Genomic DNA, 13,695 nt, shown 5'->3' with positions numbered 1-13,695 from the left:
GAACCCCACACACTTCCCATGGCAAAACCATCTAACCTACACTTCTTGAGACACAATTTAGCATGGCCAATCCACCAAACTTGCATACCTTTGGACTGTGGGAGGAAACTAGAGCATCCAAAGGAAACCCACGGAGACACAGGGAGTATGTGCAAATTCCACACAGTCACTGAAGACCAGAATTGAACCTGGGTCCCTGGAGCTGTGAGGCAGTTGTGCTAACTACAGTGCCACCATGCCGCCATAAAGAAAGTAGAATGAGTTAAAGTTAGAAAGAATCAAAGTTAGAGTTGAAGTGAGTAAGAGGAGTAAATTAGTAAGCAGGCTTTTAGGCCGGTTTAGGTTCAAAGCAGCCAATAGGTTTTCAAATGTAAAAATTAGAAGTCAGAACATAACCCCAACCTTAGTATAATAAATAAAAGTTGGTACTGCAGATATTGGAAGTCTGAAATAAAAACTGAAACTGCTGCATAAGCTCAGCAGCCCTGAAAGCATCCATGGAGAGAGAAACAGAGTTGAGGTTCGAGTCCATATGAGCCTTCTAAAGTTTTTGAGGTCGTATGGACTCGAAACATTAACTGTGTTTTTCTCTCCACAGATTCTGCTAGTGCTGTTGAGTTATCCAGCATTTCCTGTTTTCATTCCAACCTTATTACTTGTTTTTTTTTTGGCAAAAGTGATTTTTGTCAAGTACGGAGCTCTTCAGGAACACATCAAGAGAGCTAAATGAGGGACAGCTGAAAACGTTTTAAAATTAAGCCCAAATGTTTGTTTCCAATGAACACAATACATTTCTCATGTACCACGATATGAAACACACTGCTGATCAGAAACAACTTGTATTAATATACCTGCTTTAAGAATGGAGATAGAAAAACAGAAGGGGAGCAGATTTGAAGCCACGGAGGCTGAGATTGGGGGATGGCTAAAAGCTTGGACAAAATGTTGGGCCTGATGAGGAGGTGAAGCTGAGGGCCTTTGGGAGAGAAGTCAGAAGTCAGCCAGTTGACAGTTCTAATGTAAATGATGGGAAAGGGTGGACAAGAAGGAAAAAAGCATCAAAGAACCATAAAGTTCAAGAAGAGATACTGGCCTAGTGGGGGCTTGTAGGGACAGGTGTACTTCTGATCACTCTATTATAGAAAGGGTAGTTATTAAACTTGAAAGAGTGCAGAAAAGATTTACTAGGCTGCTACAGGGACTTGATGGTTTGAGTTAAAAGGAGAGGCTGTTAGACTGGGATTTTCTTTTTCCCTGGAACATAGGAAACTTAGGGGAGAGTTTATAAAGGTCTATAAAATAATGATGGGTATGGATAAGGTAAATAGTCAACATATTTTCCCAAAGGTTAGGGGAGTCTAAAACTAGAGGACATAGGTTTAAGGTGAGAGGAGAGATACACAAAAGGGTTCAGGGGGCAATATTTTCACAGAGTGTGGTGAGTGTCTGGAATGAGCTGCCAGAGATAGTAGTAGAGGTGGGTATAATTTTGTCTTTTAAAAAGCATTTAGACAGTTACTTGGGCAAGATTGGTATAGAGGGATATAGGCCAAACATGGGCAAATGGGACTAGCTTAATGACAAAAACTGGGCAGCATGGACAATCTGGGCTGAAGGGCCCATTTCCATGCTGTAAACATCTAAGACTCTAGGTATCTGAGGCTGTGGGAGCACGAGGCTGAAGATTTTAAATTGAACATGTTGTGGGCTGACACTCGCAAATAGTGATGGGTTGAATGGGATTTCCTCCCACTCCTATGAGGGGGCAGGATATACATGATGCAGAGGTGCCGGTGTTGGACTGGGCTAAGCACAGTAAGAAGTCTCACAACACCAGGTTAAAGTCCAACAGGTTTACTGCCCAAATAAACCTGTTGGACTTTAAGCTGGTGTTGTGAGACTTCTTACGGAGCAGGGTATACACACTGAGATTTGAATCTGTTGTAGTGTATGGAGGAAGCGAATGGGAGACCAGGAAGAACAAAGAAAGAAATGGTGACCTGAAATGACAAAAACACAGGTAAAGATGTCAGATGTTCCTTTGCCAATGTCCCCATACTTCAAGAGACAATCACAGTTTAAAAGCAATATTTGGCATTTAGTTTGGCAAATTAATACCTGGTACAAATATTGCAGACAAATTCCTTGCTTGGCTTCTTTGTCTTAACCTGAGCCTCCTTTCCCTCGTGCCTTTTACTTGTTATATCATTTTCTCTCTTCTCCTTTGTCTTCTGATGGACTTTTCTGCGGTGTTTATTAACTTGTCGTCTGTACTTGAATGTCCGTCCGCAGAAGTGGCACAGAAATGGCCTTGCTTCATTATGCTTTCCCATGTGTTCCTTCAGTTCAACTCTGACAAAAGCAGAAAATAATTCCAGCTCATGCTGCAAAAAAGAAAAGCACATCACCCTGCTCATACATAAACTGCTATATTTTGAACAGGCTTATAGATAATGGAAGAAAAAGGCCCAATGATCGAATATCAAATTAAGGAAAATTAGCCTAACTTTTTAAAAACATTTCTTTTCTCCCTTTTTTTGTCCATGTTCCTCCTAGAGATGTACGCTCAGAGAGGCTAACTAAACCACTCTTTAAAGTTGAAGTTTATGTATTGGTCACAAATAAGGCTTACACTAACACTGCAATGAAGTTACTGTGAAATTCCTCCGGCGCCAATGCACCTAACCAGCATGTTTTTCAGACTATGGGAGGAAACTGGAGCACCTGGAGGAAACCCATGCAGATACAGAGAGAATGTGCTAACTCCATACAGACAGTGACCCAAGGCAGGAATCGAACTCAAGTCCCTGGTGCTGTGAGTCAACAGTGCAAACCACGATGCCGCTGTGCCACCCCTTTACATCAGAGTACAAAGAATGCAGGGGTAACTTTGATCTGCCAGTCTGGGGGGGAAAAAAAGCCCAGGTTGCTGGAAATATTTATTTATCCAACACCTGATCACCTGATTGTTAATCAATATTGCTGCTTCACTGGAGTCACTGCTAAACTTTAGACTGGGAGAGAACCACAGTCATTTGCATCCAGGCACCAGGTTTCCCAGTACTCCACTTTCACTTACCCTCCTAGGCATATATGACGGACACCAGTCAGAAACCAGTGGGGGGGATTTCTTTAAATGTACAGATCCTACCCCGATGGGCTCATTGGGGTCTGACAACTATTTTAATAGTGCGCCTGAGGACAGAAGCCGTTGTGACTTCCCCACTAGGTAAACCTTGTGGGCAGAAGAGCCAAAATCAGAGGAGACCTGATTCTGGGGGTAAATCGTTTAAACTTTTCTTTTAAAACCATTAGGCCCAGACGAAGTTTGTTGGATTCTACTTGATTTTCAGTTCAGCACTCTCCAGGTTGCTGGATTCAAAACTTGAGTTCAACAATTTCAGGTTGTATCTTTTGCACCAGAAATTTTCCTGATTTTGGGCGACTGTTGCAAATGATTCTTTTTTTTCCCCAACTTACATTTCCTCTATCTTTTATTTCTTTACTTTCTCCCATTACCATCTCCTTTGCCTTATGTCATCATCCCTTTAGTCTTCTAGTCTCTCCTGCCTTCCACCCGATCAGTCTTTTCCTTTTTGTTCTCCACCTCCCCCAGACACCATCCCCACCTCCCATCACACCCCCACCACCATCCCCATATTTAACTAAATCTGCCATAGTTCTAAATTTCTCCAGCTCTGATGAAGAGTCACTGATATGAATAATCAACTCTGTTGATGCTGCCTGACCGACTGAGTGTTTCCAGCATTTTCTGTTTTTATTTAAAACAGGGATTGTGTTTTACAGAGAGTCTATTTTATGGACCACAGGGATGGGTGTATTTTTGTAGATAATGTTGCCTTTCCTGACTTACACTACTAATATACAAACAGATGTACTGTTTTGTGCTGGAATAACAACAGGCATTGTTATCATGTTTGTATGAAGCAGGGCATCACTTGCCTTTAAATGGAATAAGTGATTTTGAATACCAAAAAAGGAAGCGTAGAAATTACTTTTTAAATATTCCTTCATGGGATTTGGGGTGCCACTGGAGAGGCCAGCATTTGTCACCCATCCCTAAAAGCCCTCGACTTGATTGGCTTTTTTTGGCCACTGCAGAGGCAGTTAATGCCCTAGTGATTAGGGCATCACTAGTCAGCCCCTAATGATGGTTTTCAAACCTAATCTGGATTTAAGCAGCACTTTTTATGCACTTCTCAAATAAGCAGGAACAACGGCTGATGTTTTCACGACAAAAAAATTGCTTTTTAGGGGATACAAAATTACTCAGAAAATAGGATGCTTTGACAGAGGTTTTCCTAAAACAGGTAGATTAATTCTACAATCTATTCTTCCACATCCCAATCCTGCTCCTAGCTCAGGGGGATAACAAAAATCTGGGCTGTACATTTCTTTCTGGCCTTTAAAGCTACCCGTTCTGATTCTAGTTAGTTATGCCACTGAGTATCATAAAACACTTACGTTCTGAAGAATCTTTTGTCACATTCAGTGCACCCGTGTGGCTTAATACTGTTGTCATGATTGCATAGATGTTTATAAACCTTGCTCCATGCTTCATCTGATAAAAGAATACAGTTTATTGTAAATCATTAGTGTTCATGGCTTTGATCAATATCTTAAAATGAAAAATATACATATTGTTTCATACTTTTTTTGCATAATGTTTGTGCTGAGCTATAGGTTCTCAGCTAGGGTGGGCAATTTAATGGATGCTATAAGTGGCAGTACCATTTAAAGGAAGACAGTATCCACAGGCAGCACAGAGGTTACCACTGCTGCCTCGCAGCGTCAGGGACACAGGTTTGATTTCTGACTTGGGTGACTGCCTTTGTGGAGTCCGCACATTCTCCCAGTGTTTGTGTGGGTTTCCTCCCATACTCCAAAGATGTGCAGATTAGTTGACCGACCATGCTAAATTGTTCCTTAGTATCAGCGGGACTAGTAGGGTAAATTATACTTGGAGTTATGAGGATAGAGTAGGATTGTTGTCAGTGCAAGCTCAATGGACCGAATGGCGTCCTTCAGCACTGTAGGGATTCTAGGAATTCTTCGAAGTTTCTATTATCAATCATTCTTCAGCAATCCATGTTGGATTTGTGACAAGATTGTAATGTCACCTGCAGTTCAATAACCTACTGACGGACCCTGTCAAATGTCACTGATTTGATAACGTGAGTAAAACACAGCAGGGTGACAAATACCTGTGCAACTGTGAAGGGAGTCACTTAACAGACAAAGGGGGAAAGACATCAACAATCTGTATTATCTAGCATCTTCAACATCAAACAACATCCAAAGGCTTCACAGGAGCATTATCGAATAGTAATCGACACGGTAGTCAGACTTTTTAATCAAACAGATATCTGCAGAAACAACCCTCTCCATTGCCACAATGTCTCACCAATGTCACTCACTGTGAGAACTCCCCTGCATTCTGGAATAGCTTCACTAATTGCATTGTGGACTGTGACATCAGGCCAGCACGGATCTGCTGATCACACCACCGCACAAAATGTGCCCAGCATTTAAAACTATACGCTGGTCCAAGCTGAGATGCAGGGCTTGGTGTCCCTACCTCTGCACCAGAAATTCCAGGTTCAAGTCCCGCTACAGGACTTGATGGCAATGGAAGGCGTATTCATAACCCTGTCAAACAGGGTGATCTTGAAAAATGCACCTGATGGCAGGCAATAACAGGAGACTTCACTGTTCGGTCACACTGCACAGAACAATGGCAACCCACTGCAATACTTTGCCAAGCAAAATCATGGACTAACCCAATGAAGTCAATCATCACCAATGGCTTGGTACTCGAGGGAGACGGATACAACATATCCAGCAGATTCACCATGGCATTGCCCATGACAAGTCAGGTGATGCATGGTATTGTATGAGATTCCATATGAAATATCTTGTACAATGTTAGTTGCTGCTGAGATACAGTTCTGTTTAGCCTGGCCACATATTCTCAATGCTACTTATTCATAAAAATCTACGATCAATTGAATGTTTATTACTGCTGATAAAGACAGTTTGCATATTGCCAGGTGCATAGACGTTTCAAAGTCCAAGAATACCACCAAACATATTTATAAATATTATATAAATATATTTGACATTTAGAAGTGTCACTAACTCAATATTTCTACAGACTAGCAGATCACCAATTACATTACTCACACCAAATCAAAGGATAACCATTGGGTGATGATTACAAAGTACAAGTTTCAATGAAGCATTGTTTAGTTATGTTTGTGAACACTGATCCTGAATTGTAAATGCACCTCTGATTATTCTACTCATGATGAGAATGAAGCCTTTAATTTTCTCCCAAAGTGGTTTGGAATATGCATCCTCTGTTCTTGATTCAGATCTTGGCGTTCACAGTATTTTGCTTACATTAGTTTTTAAGTTCATTCCCAAAAGCCAACAGGTTTTACCCATCTCTAGTTGCCATTAACAACAGCTACGTGATGGACACAACTTCGAAGGTCAGTTAAGAGTCAATGTAGGACTGGAGTCAGCTAGAGATCAGATGTGATAGGAATCACAAGTTTATCTAAGCCTGGATAGCACAGCCAGTAGAGTATCAGACTTTTAATCTGAGAGTCCAGGATTCAAGACCCTGTTCAGGCATTACTTTTGTGTAGATGAGGTGTCAATGTAATCGATATGGATTTCAGCAAAGCCTTTGACAAGGTCCCATATAGACTTATAAAGAAAGCAAATGTACACGGGATACAAAGTAATTTGAGAAAATAGATTCAAAATTGGTTCAGTTGTAGGAGACAGAGAGTGATGGCAAACAGCTGCTTGAGTGACAGGAACAAGTCTCACAACACCAGGTTGAATCCAACATGTTTATTGGGCAGCACAAGCTTTCGGAGTCTCGGGCTCCTTCTTCAGGTGAGACAAGGAGCCTGAGACTCCGAAAGCTTGTGCTGCCAAATAAACATGTTGGACTTTAACCTGCTGTTGAGAGTTCTTACTGTGCTTGCCCTAGTCCAACGCCAGCATCTGCACATCATGAGTGACAGGAAGCCAGTGTCCTGTGATGTAGCACAGGGATCTGTGCTGGGTCCCATAATATTCGTTAACTATAGAAACGACAAAGAGGTCAACGTAGGGGGTAAGATTAACAAGTTTGTGGATGACACAAAGATTGGTTAATATTCAGCTGTGCGTCTTGGCTATAGGAAGATATGAACGGGATGGTCAAATGGAACTTAACCCTGAAAGGGGTGAGGGTGATGCACTTTGGAAGGAGTAATATGACAAGGAAGTATTCAACGAACAGTATGACACATGACACTGGGGGGTTCTGAAGAACAAAAGGATCTTGGCATCTTTGTCCATAGATCTCTGAAGGTGCAAGAGCATGTTAGTGGAGTAGTGAAAATGGCATATAGGACACTTGTTGTTATCAATTAAGTCATAGATTACAAAATGAGGGAGTCATGTGGGACTTGTAAAATTTTGGTGAGGCCACAGCTACAATACTGTGGGCAGTTCTAGTGGCCACATGATAGAAAAGATGTGATTGCACTGGAGGGGGTGCAGAGGAGATTCACCAGGGTATTGTCTGGAACATTTAAGTTATGATGAGAGGTTGGATAGGTTTGAGTTGTTTTCACTGGAGCTGAGAAGACTGAGGGGCGGCCTGATCAAGGTGTACAAGATTATGAAGGACATGAACAGGGTGGATAAGGAGCAGCTGTTTTCCTTAGGGTTGAAGGATCAGTCACGAGGACACACAAATTCAAAGTGAGGAGCAGGTGGTGGGGATGTGAGGAAAAACCTTTTTATCCAGACAGTGGCGACCTGGGAGGTATTCAAGGTTATGGGCCAAGTGCTACTAAATAGCATTAGTAGTCAGGTTAGGTGGTTCTCACGTGTTGTTGCAGACTCAATGGGCCAAAGGGTCTCCTCTGCTCTGTACGATTCTATGATCTCGCTCTCTAATGGAAATTTCTTAGCAAGGTCAATTTTGACAAACACTTTTACTGATGTCATATTTTCGAAGTTTTTAGTGCTGAATTCCAATTCTCAAATTGAAATGGAGGAATCTGAACTCTGTTCACTGGATTATTATTCCAAATGCCTGAATTACATGTCTAGTAAAATGACCACTACTTGCTAATTGCAGTTGGGTCACTTTACAGTACATTTTGCAATTGTAATTGCATTCAGCCTGGAATAAGTTGTCTCATGGTGTAATATTTAAAGAAAGAATGTGTATTCACGCGATTTCTTTCGCAATCTCAGGATTTTCCTCAGTCTTTCTCAACCAATGAAAACACTTTGGTAATGTAGGCAGACACAGCAAAGCCCCACAAAAGTGAATGAAGCAATTAGATAAACTATTTTTAGTGACATTGCCTATGTGATAAGTATTGGTAAGAACTCTACTACTCTCAAATAGCAGCACAAGATCATTTCTGTTTCTTACAGGGCAGTCAAGGCTTCAACTTAACCATCTCATTTGGGAGAGAGTACCTCTGACTTTCCCTCAGTACTGCACTGCAGTGTTAGGCTGGACTCAAGTCTTTCAAGTGACTTTATACCAATGACCTTCCAACTTAGGTGAACTGTTACCCACTGAGCCAAGCTTAACAGTGCTGCTTGCATATTGTTGGCTGCATTAATAATAGATAGCTCTGTAACACTAGGTCTCACAGAGCATTTAACTTGGGCAGTGCCATAGCTTAGTACTCCATGCTGTGCTATAGAATGCTATGTTAATTACATATCAATTGTGCTTAACCATATGCACATAGAGGGCATTGATTGGGTTGTTACTGGAACATAAGAGACAATTACAGATAATGGTGTGATTGAGTTAAGAGGTAAATGCTTGGAATGTTTCAATCTGAATAAACTTAAACTGAATAAAGATTGGATCTGGTTTCATCCTTCACTAAAGGAGTTTAACACCTTGTTCCCACCAAGTTATTTTGTCAGATCTGAGGCAAGATGCTTTATCCTAGCAACTGAGCAATATAAAGCAAAATGAACATTGCAAGTCACTTTTATACGCCATTTAGATCTTGAATGATGTTAGCAGACCATGAAAATTTACGAACCGGCAGTGACAGCAATTTTTGCAATGCAAAATTAATGAAAACAAGACAAAAAAGAGCAACAGCAGAACAAGTTATCAGAAGTACTGTGGTAAATTGTTACCATTGTGAAAATAAAGCAATGGACAAAACATACTTTCTGGAATGGATTTCTTTCAAAACAAAGGGTGATGCTGTGGAATTGAAGTTGCATTTCTGAAGTACATCTGCTCCTGTATTTTGTATTTCCAATACAGGAATATAATGGAATCCCCATTGGTGAATTTATATTCTAACAAAAATCATGCAATAGTAAAATCATTATTCTCCTCTCATACTGTATAAAGTTGTTGTTTCCCTTGACATTGGTATTACTGAAATTTTCCTGATGCCTGCAAGACGCAAAGCTTTGACAAAATCTCTTTTGTCAGCAATACTCAAGCAGAATTAACATTAAATTTACCTGTTGTCTCCGCAGATGTGACTGTTTCCAGTCTCTAGTGTTCTGCATCAACGGTTAAGCCTGCAGTTGCAGCCCATAGCAAAGTGTGCATGTTACTGCTTTCCTGAAGAATGTAACAATGTGTGATCACCCTCATTATGATCATCATTCCATACATACCCGCTCCCTCATTTCCCTCTCTATGCACCGGGACATGCTCAGGTACTGTCCTATGGGTGTATGGGTATGTTGGCACATGCCTATGCTTCATGTGGGAAGCTAGCCTCTGCAATGAGTTGGAGGAAGAGAAAGGGGTGCAAAAGTCACAGTTCAGCCTCACCCTGTGCCCACATGCCTGCGTTTCCCAATAAGGGGTTACTAGAAAATGATTAGCAGAGGCAACTTTGGGTGATTTTGCTCTTCTCAAACTCAAGGCTGCTGGGAAATTGTAGCTACCCAATTACTATTCCATCAGAGATAACAGGACTTGGTAGAGACTCAAAATCAAACCAGGGAGTATCTTACCTTTAAAGCTTAGTGTTGTATCTTAAAATCCACTCACTCCCTGCATCATCACTACAGATCAAAAAGGTGATTAATGGCTCACTGAAATGCTGAAGAGATATTGTGAGAGGCGGTGTGATGACAACCACTGCTGCCTCACAGTGCCAGGGACCAGGGTTCAATTCTCAGCTTGGATCACTGTCTGTGTGGAGTTTACACCCTCTCCCCATGTGTGCATGGGTTTCCTCTGGGTCTCCCGTTTTCCTCCCACAGTCCAAAGATGTGTGGGTTAGGTGGATTGCCTATGCTAAATTGTCCCTTGTGTCAGGGGACTAGTTAGTGTTCATGAATGGGGTAAGGGGAATAGAGCCTGGATGGGATTGTGGTCGGTGCAGACTTAATGGGTCAAATGGCCTCCTTCTGCACTGTAGGTTTCTATGATTCTATAATATACTCCAAATGCTAGTACATATAAAATTGTAAACTCATTCTTTTAGAATACATTTTAGTACAACTTCATCAGAAATGTCTGGTAGCTCTTGATAATTTCCCATGGGAGGGGAATTAATAAACCTACCGGTAAAATCACACTCTGTACACTTAAAAGCATTCTCATAATGGCAGGCAGAATGTAAATCTCTCACATTCTCTGAGGAATAGAAAGATGGGCACTTTGAACAGTAAAAGAGGCCTGGCTTTTGTTGATGGGTGACTTCATGCAGTTTCCAAGCATTCTGCTTTGAGAAAACTTTCTTGCAGAATGAGCATCTGTAGGTCATCTTTTTGGCATTGTGACTCTTGAGGTGCTGTTCCATCAGATTCCACTCTGTCATGCAGGTGCCACAGTACATGCATTTAAAACCCGTATCCCTATCGTGACAGTTCAAATGAAGGTTATAAATGTCTTTTGATCTCAAGTCCAGTTTGCACATCTTGCAATTATAATGTTCATTTTTCGAGCCAGATTGAGGTTTTTCAACATTTTTAGAACGTTTATTTTCACTCCTCTTTTTCTTACTGAGCTGCCTTTGCTTCTTAAGAATTACATGATCATCACTGTCCTCCAAGTTCACTGTGTGAGTTTTATTATTATTGGATATCCGACAGAGGCCAAGTGACATAAGGTGCTCTGACTGAGCTTCCTCATCATCTTCAGGCACAGCTGTCCCAACTGGGGATGGCTGTGGCCCTGATGCCACAGAATGGGGCCCATCTAATTGAAAAGGTGTAGTTTCCACTTCAAATAGTGTGCTGACCTCGCATGCATCAGCAGCATGAAGATTATCATTGTGCTCTCCGAGTCCCATTTCACAGGACATTGGGCTTATGTTGTGAAGCATCCTGTACATAGGGAGAAGAAATGACATCCTCTCTAAGTTGTCCACAATAATGTCCTCAGTCACCTTACTTTCTGTGTCCATATCTACATCAGCGCTGTACGACGAATCATGCTTCTTAGAAGGTTGATCATTGGCCTTGGGTTTATGAAGGTCTTCAATGTGAGAGTTCATTTTAATCTTCAGGCTGCAGGTGAATGCACAGATTTTACATCTGTAAACTTCAACCAGGAATATCTCCACAAAGTTTTTAAAATGAGGCTCAACGTCCTCCATGTTGCTTACACATAAACTCGATGTGGTCGTCTCTTCTGAAAGATGTAAAGTCACTGGTGGAATGTTCTGGAATACAAATTTAGCTTCATTCATCTTCTTTAAAATAATCATATCTGCAAATACAGATCACAGATTGAAATGGCAAATGGTAAGATTCATTACATTAACTACTGGTCTATTTCTACTGCTGAATAAATCCTTTGTCAAAGTTTAAAATGTGGCAGATTGTAGCCCTTAGCATACACTTCATGGAGAAAAATGTAACCTTTTCTGGAATATCTCTTGATACTAAAGTTCATGAAACAATTAACTTTGTGTTTTTAGAATGTAAGGTGTGTTCTTAGATGTGGCAGTAGTGACAATTGTGATCATTAAATATATGAAAATAATATAGAAATAAGAGGTTAAATTCTGTATGTCAATAAGTTTAGTAAAAACACTGGCATGATTACAGGGTAAGAATTTCTATTATTAGTCACATGAACTTTATCTCTACAATTAAATGGGCACAATTTCCACCTTCATCCTGTACTCACTAGTTGTACACTTTCTTGGATGAGGAAGCTTTCTGGATTACTAAAAGCAGGTTACACAGTCCCTGCTGCATACGTAGTTCTCTTATCATCATAAAGACAAGTATCCTTCCTAATTCTGATCTAGAATCATGCAAATAGCAACCACAACCGATTCCCCCTTTCATGCTAATAATACATCCTGGGACCCAATATTTCCAGAGTCTGTTCTCTCCCAAATACTGCTAGACCTTTTCTATCACATCCCACCTAATTAATAAGATTCACAGTTCAATTTATAACTTCACCACATATCCCATCCATTTTGCCTGCTGCCAAGGACAAAGAATAGTCACTATTTATAATTTAACTATAACTGTTCCAGGAAACATAACACGACAGAGCTTTAAGAGTTCAAATACAAACAATATACTTCAGCCATCCAACTGTCTCTCTCAAGTGAAGTATTCTGCCTTTCCTCTTAAAATCCTAACTCCACTTCCAGATGTGGCAGATCAGGTGAACTGTGGACAGAAAGCAGGACTCCCTTGCAGAGAGAAGAGAATTCCATTGCACTATGATGGTTTTCTGAACAAACGTTCCGTAGTTTTTACTGAAAAAGCTGGCCATCTAATGTCAACAGGTTTTAAACACAAGCATTTTGCAGAATGGCTAAACTGACGACCACAGGCGCTAGCTGTGGACCCTCAGCAGCTTCTGGAAGTAAAATACCAGGAAAACTATCAGTAACCATGGCAACCCTCACATACTGTGGGCCCAGGGGAAGGTTAAAGTGGCAAAATCACGAGACAGCGATTTAAATTCTTACGAATAAACCTGTTAACAAATCGAAAGAGCTACAGACCCTCGGCTGGGGGGGAGATTTTTCTGAAATTAATCCTCATAAATGGGGAACTTCCCAGCTTGGCTCTTGCTTTGCCTAGGCTATCATTAGGCCAAAGCGCAGCGACATCTCCTGCTCGCTTCCGGGACAGGAAGCCGGGGAGCGACCCAGCCCGGCGCGTGCGCACCGAGGTGGATCCGGTCCGGCGCGTGCGCACCAAGGTGGACCCGGTCCGGCGCGTGCGCACTGAGAGAAGGTCCCTTGTAGTCCTGTGACGTCAGCAGACCCCAGGCAGAGAACTACAATTCCCAGAATGCAGTCGGAGGGGGCTGTGACGTTAAGTGCCTGCCACCCTCTCCCACCTTGGTCGTGAACGCCCCATCCAGCTACTGCAGCACTTGTCTTGAGCAAAAAAAAACTGGCTTGTAACATTCCTGCTGCTTTTTCTTTAAATTAGTTATAAACAAGAGCTTGTGAAATATAAACCCAAGACTTTATTTCTTTACCTGGACAGAGCATCCTTTAGATAATCTTCTAAACCCATTACATCTTGACCTCCCTTCAGTTCTGAAGAAGTCATATTGGACTCAAAATGTTATCTCTGTTTCTGTCTCCATAGATGCTGTAAAAAGCCTGACAACACCAGGTTTTAGTCTAACCGATTTGTTTGATAGTAAACTCACTAGCTTTCTAGGGG

At 41.4% G+C, this 13,695-nt stretch overlaps 1 protein-coding gene across 3 annotated transcripts in view; it reads right to left on the bottom strand.

Annotated features, from left to right (window-relative positions):
* The window catches only part of LOC145352382 (uncharacterized), a 40,965-nt gene extending 27,828 nt beyond the window's left edge, over positions 1-13,137 (bottom strand). For 2 of the 3 annotated variants that reach the window (XM_080202178.1, XM_080202161.1), the window contains exons 1-4: positions 13,020-13,137; positions 10,607-11,755; positions 4,486-4,582; positions 2,119-2,352 (exon numbers count right to left, since the gene is read on the bottom strand). In XM_080202178.1, the coding sequence (XP_080058304.1) occupies positions 2,119-2,352; positions 4,486-4,582; positions 10,607-11,755; positions 13,020-13,059 (1,520 nt within the window). In that variant the 5' untranslated portion in view covers positions 13,060-13,137. The remainder of the gene's footprint in view (positions 1-2,118; positions 2,353-4,485; positions 4,583-10,606; positions 11,756-13,019) is intronic. The other variant, XM_080202169.1, reaches the window with a different exon arrangement.
* Between the last annotated feature and the right edge of the window lie 558 nt (positions 13,138-13,695).

The sequence above is a fragment of the Carcharhinus amblyrhynchos genome, chromosome 2 (genome assembly GCF_965287045.1).
Source record: "Carcharhinus amblyrhynchos chromosome 2, sCarAmb.v2.hapA, whole genome shotgun sequence".
NCBI classification, from domain to species: domain Eukaryota; kingdom Metazoa; phylum Chordata; class Chondrichthyes; order Carcharhiniformes; family Carcharhinidae; genus Carcharhinus; species Carcharhinus amblyrhynchos.
This window is presented reverse-complemented; position numbering and strand designations above follow the sequence as displayed.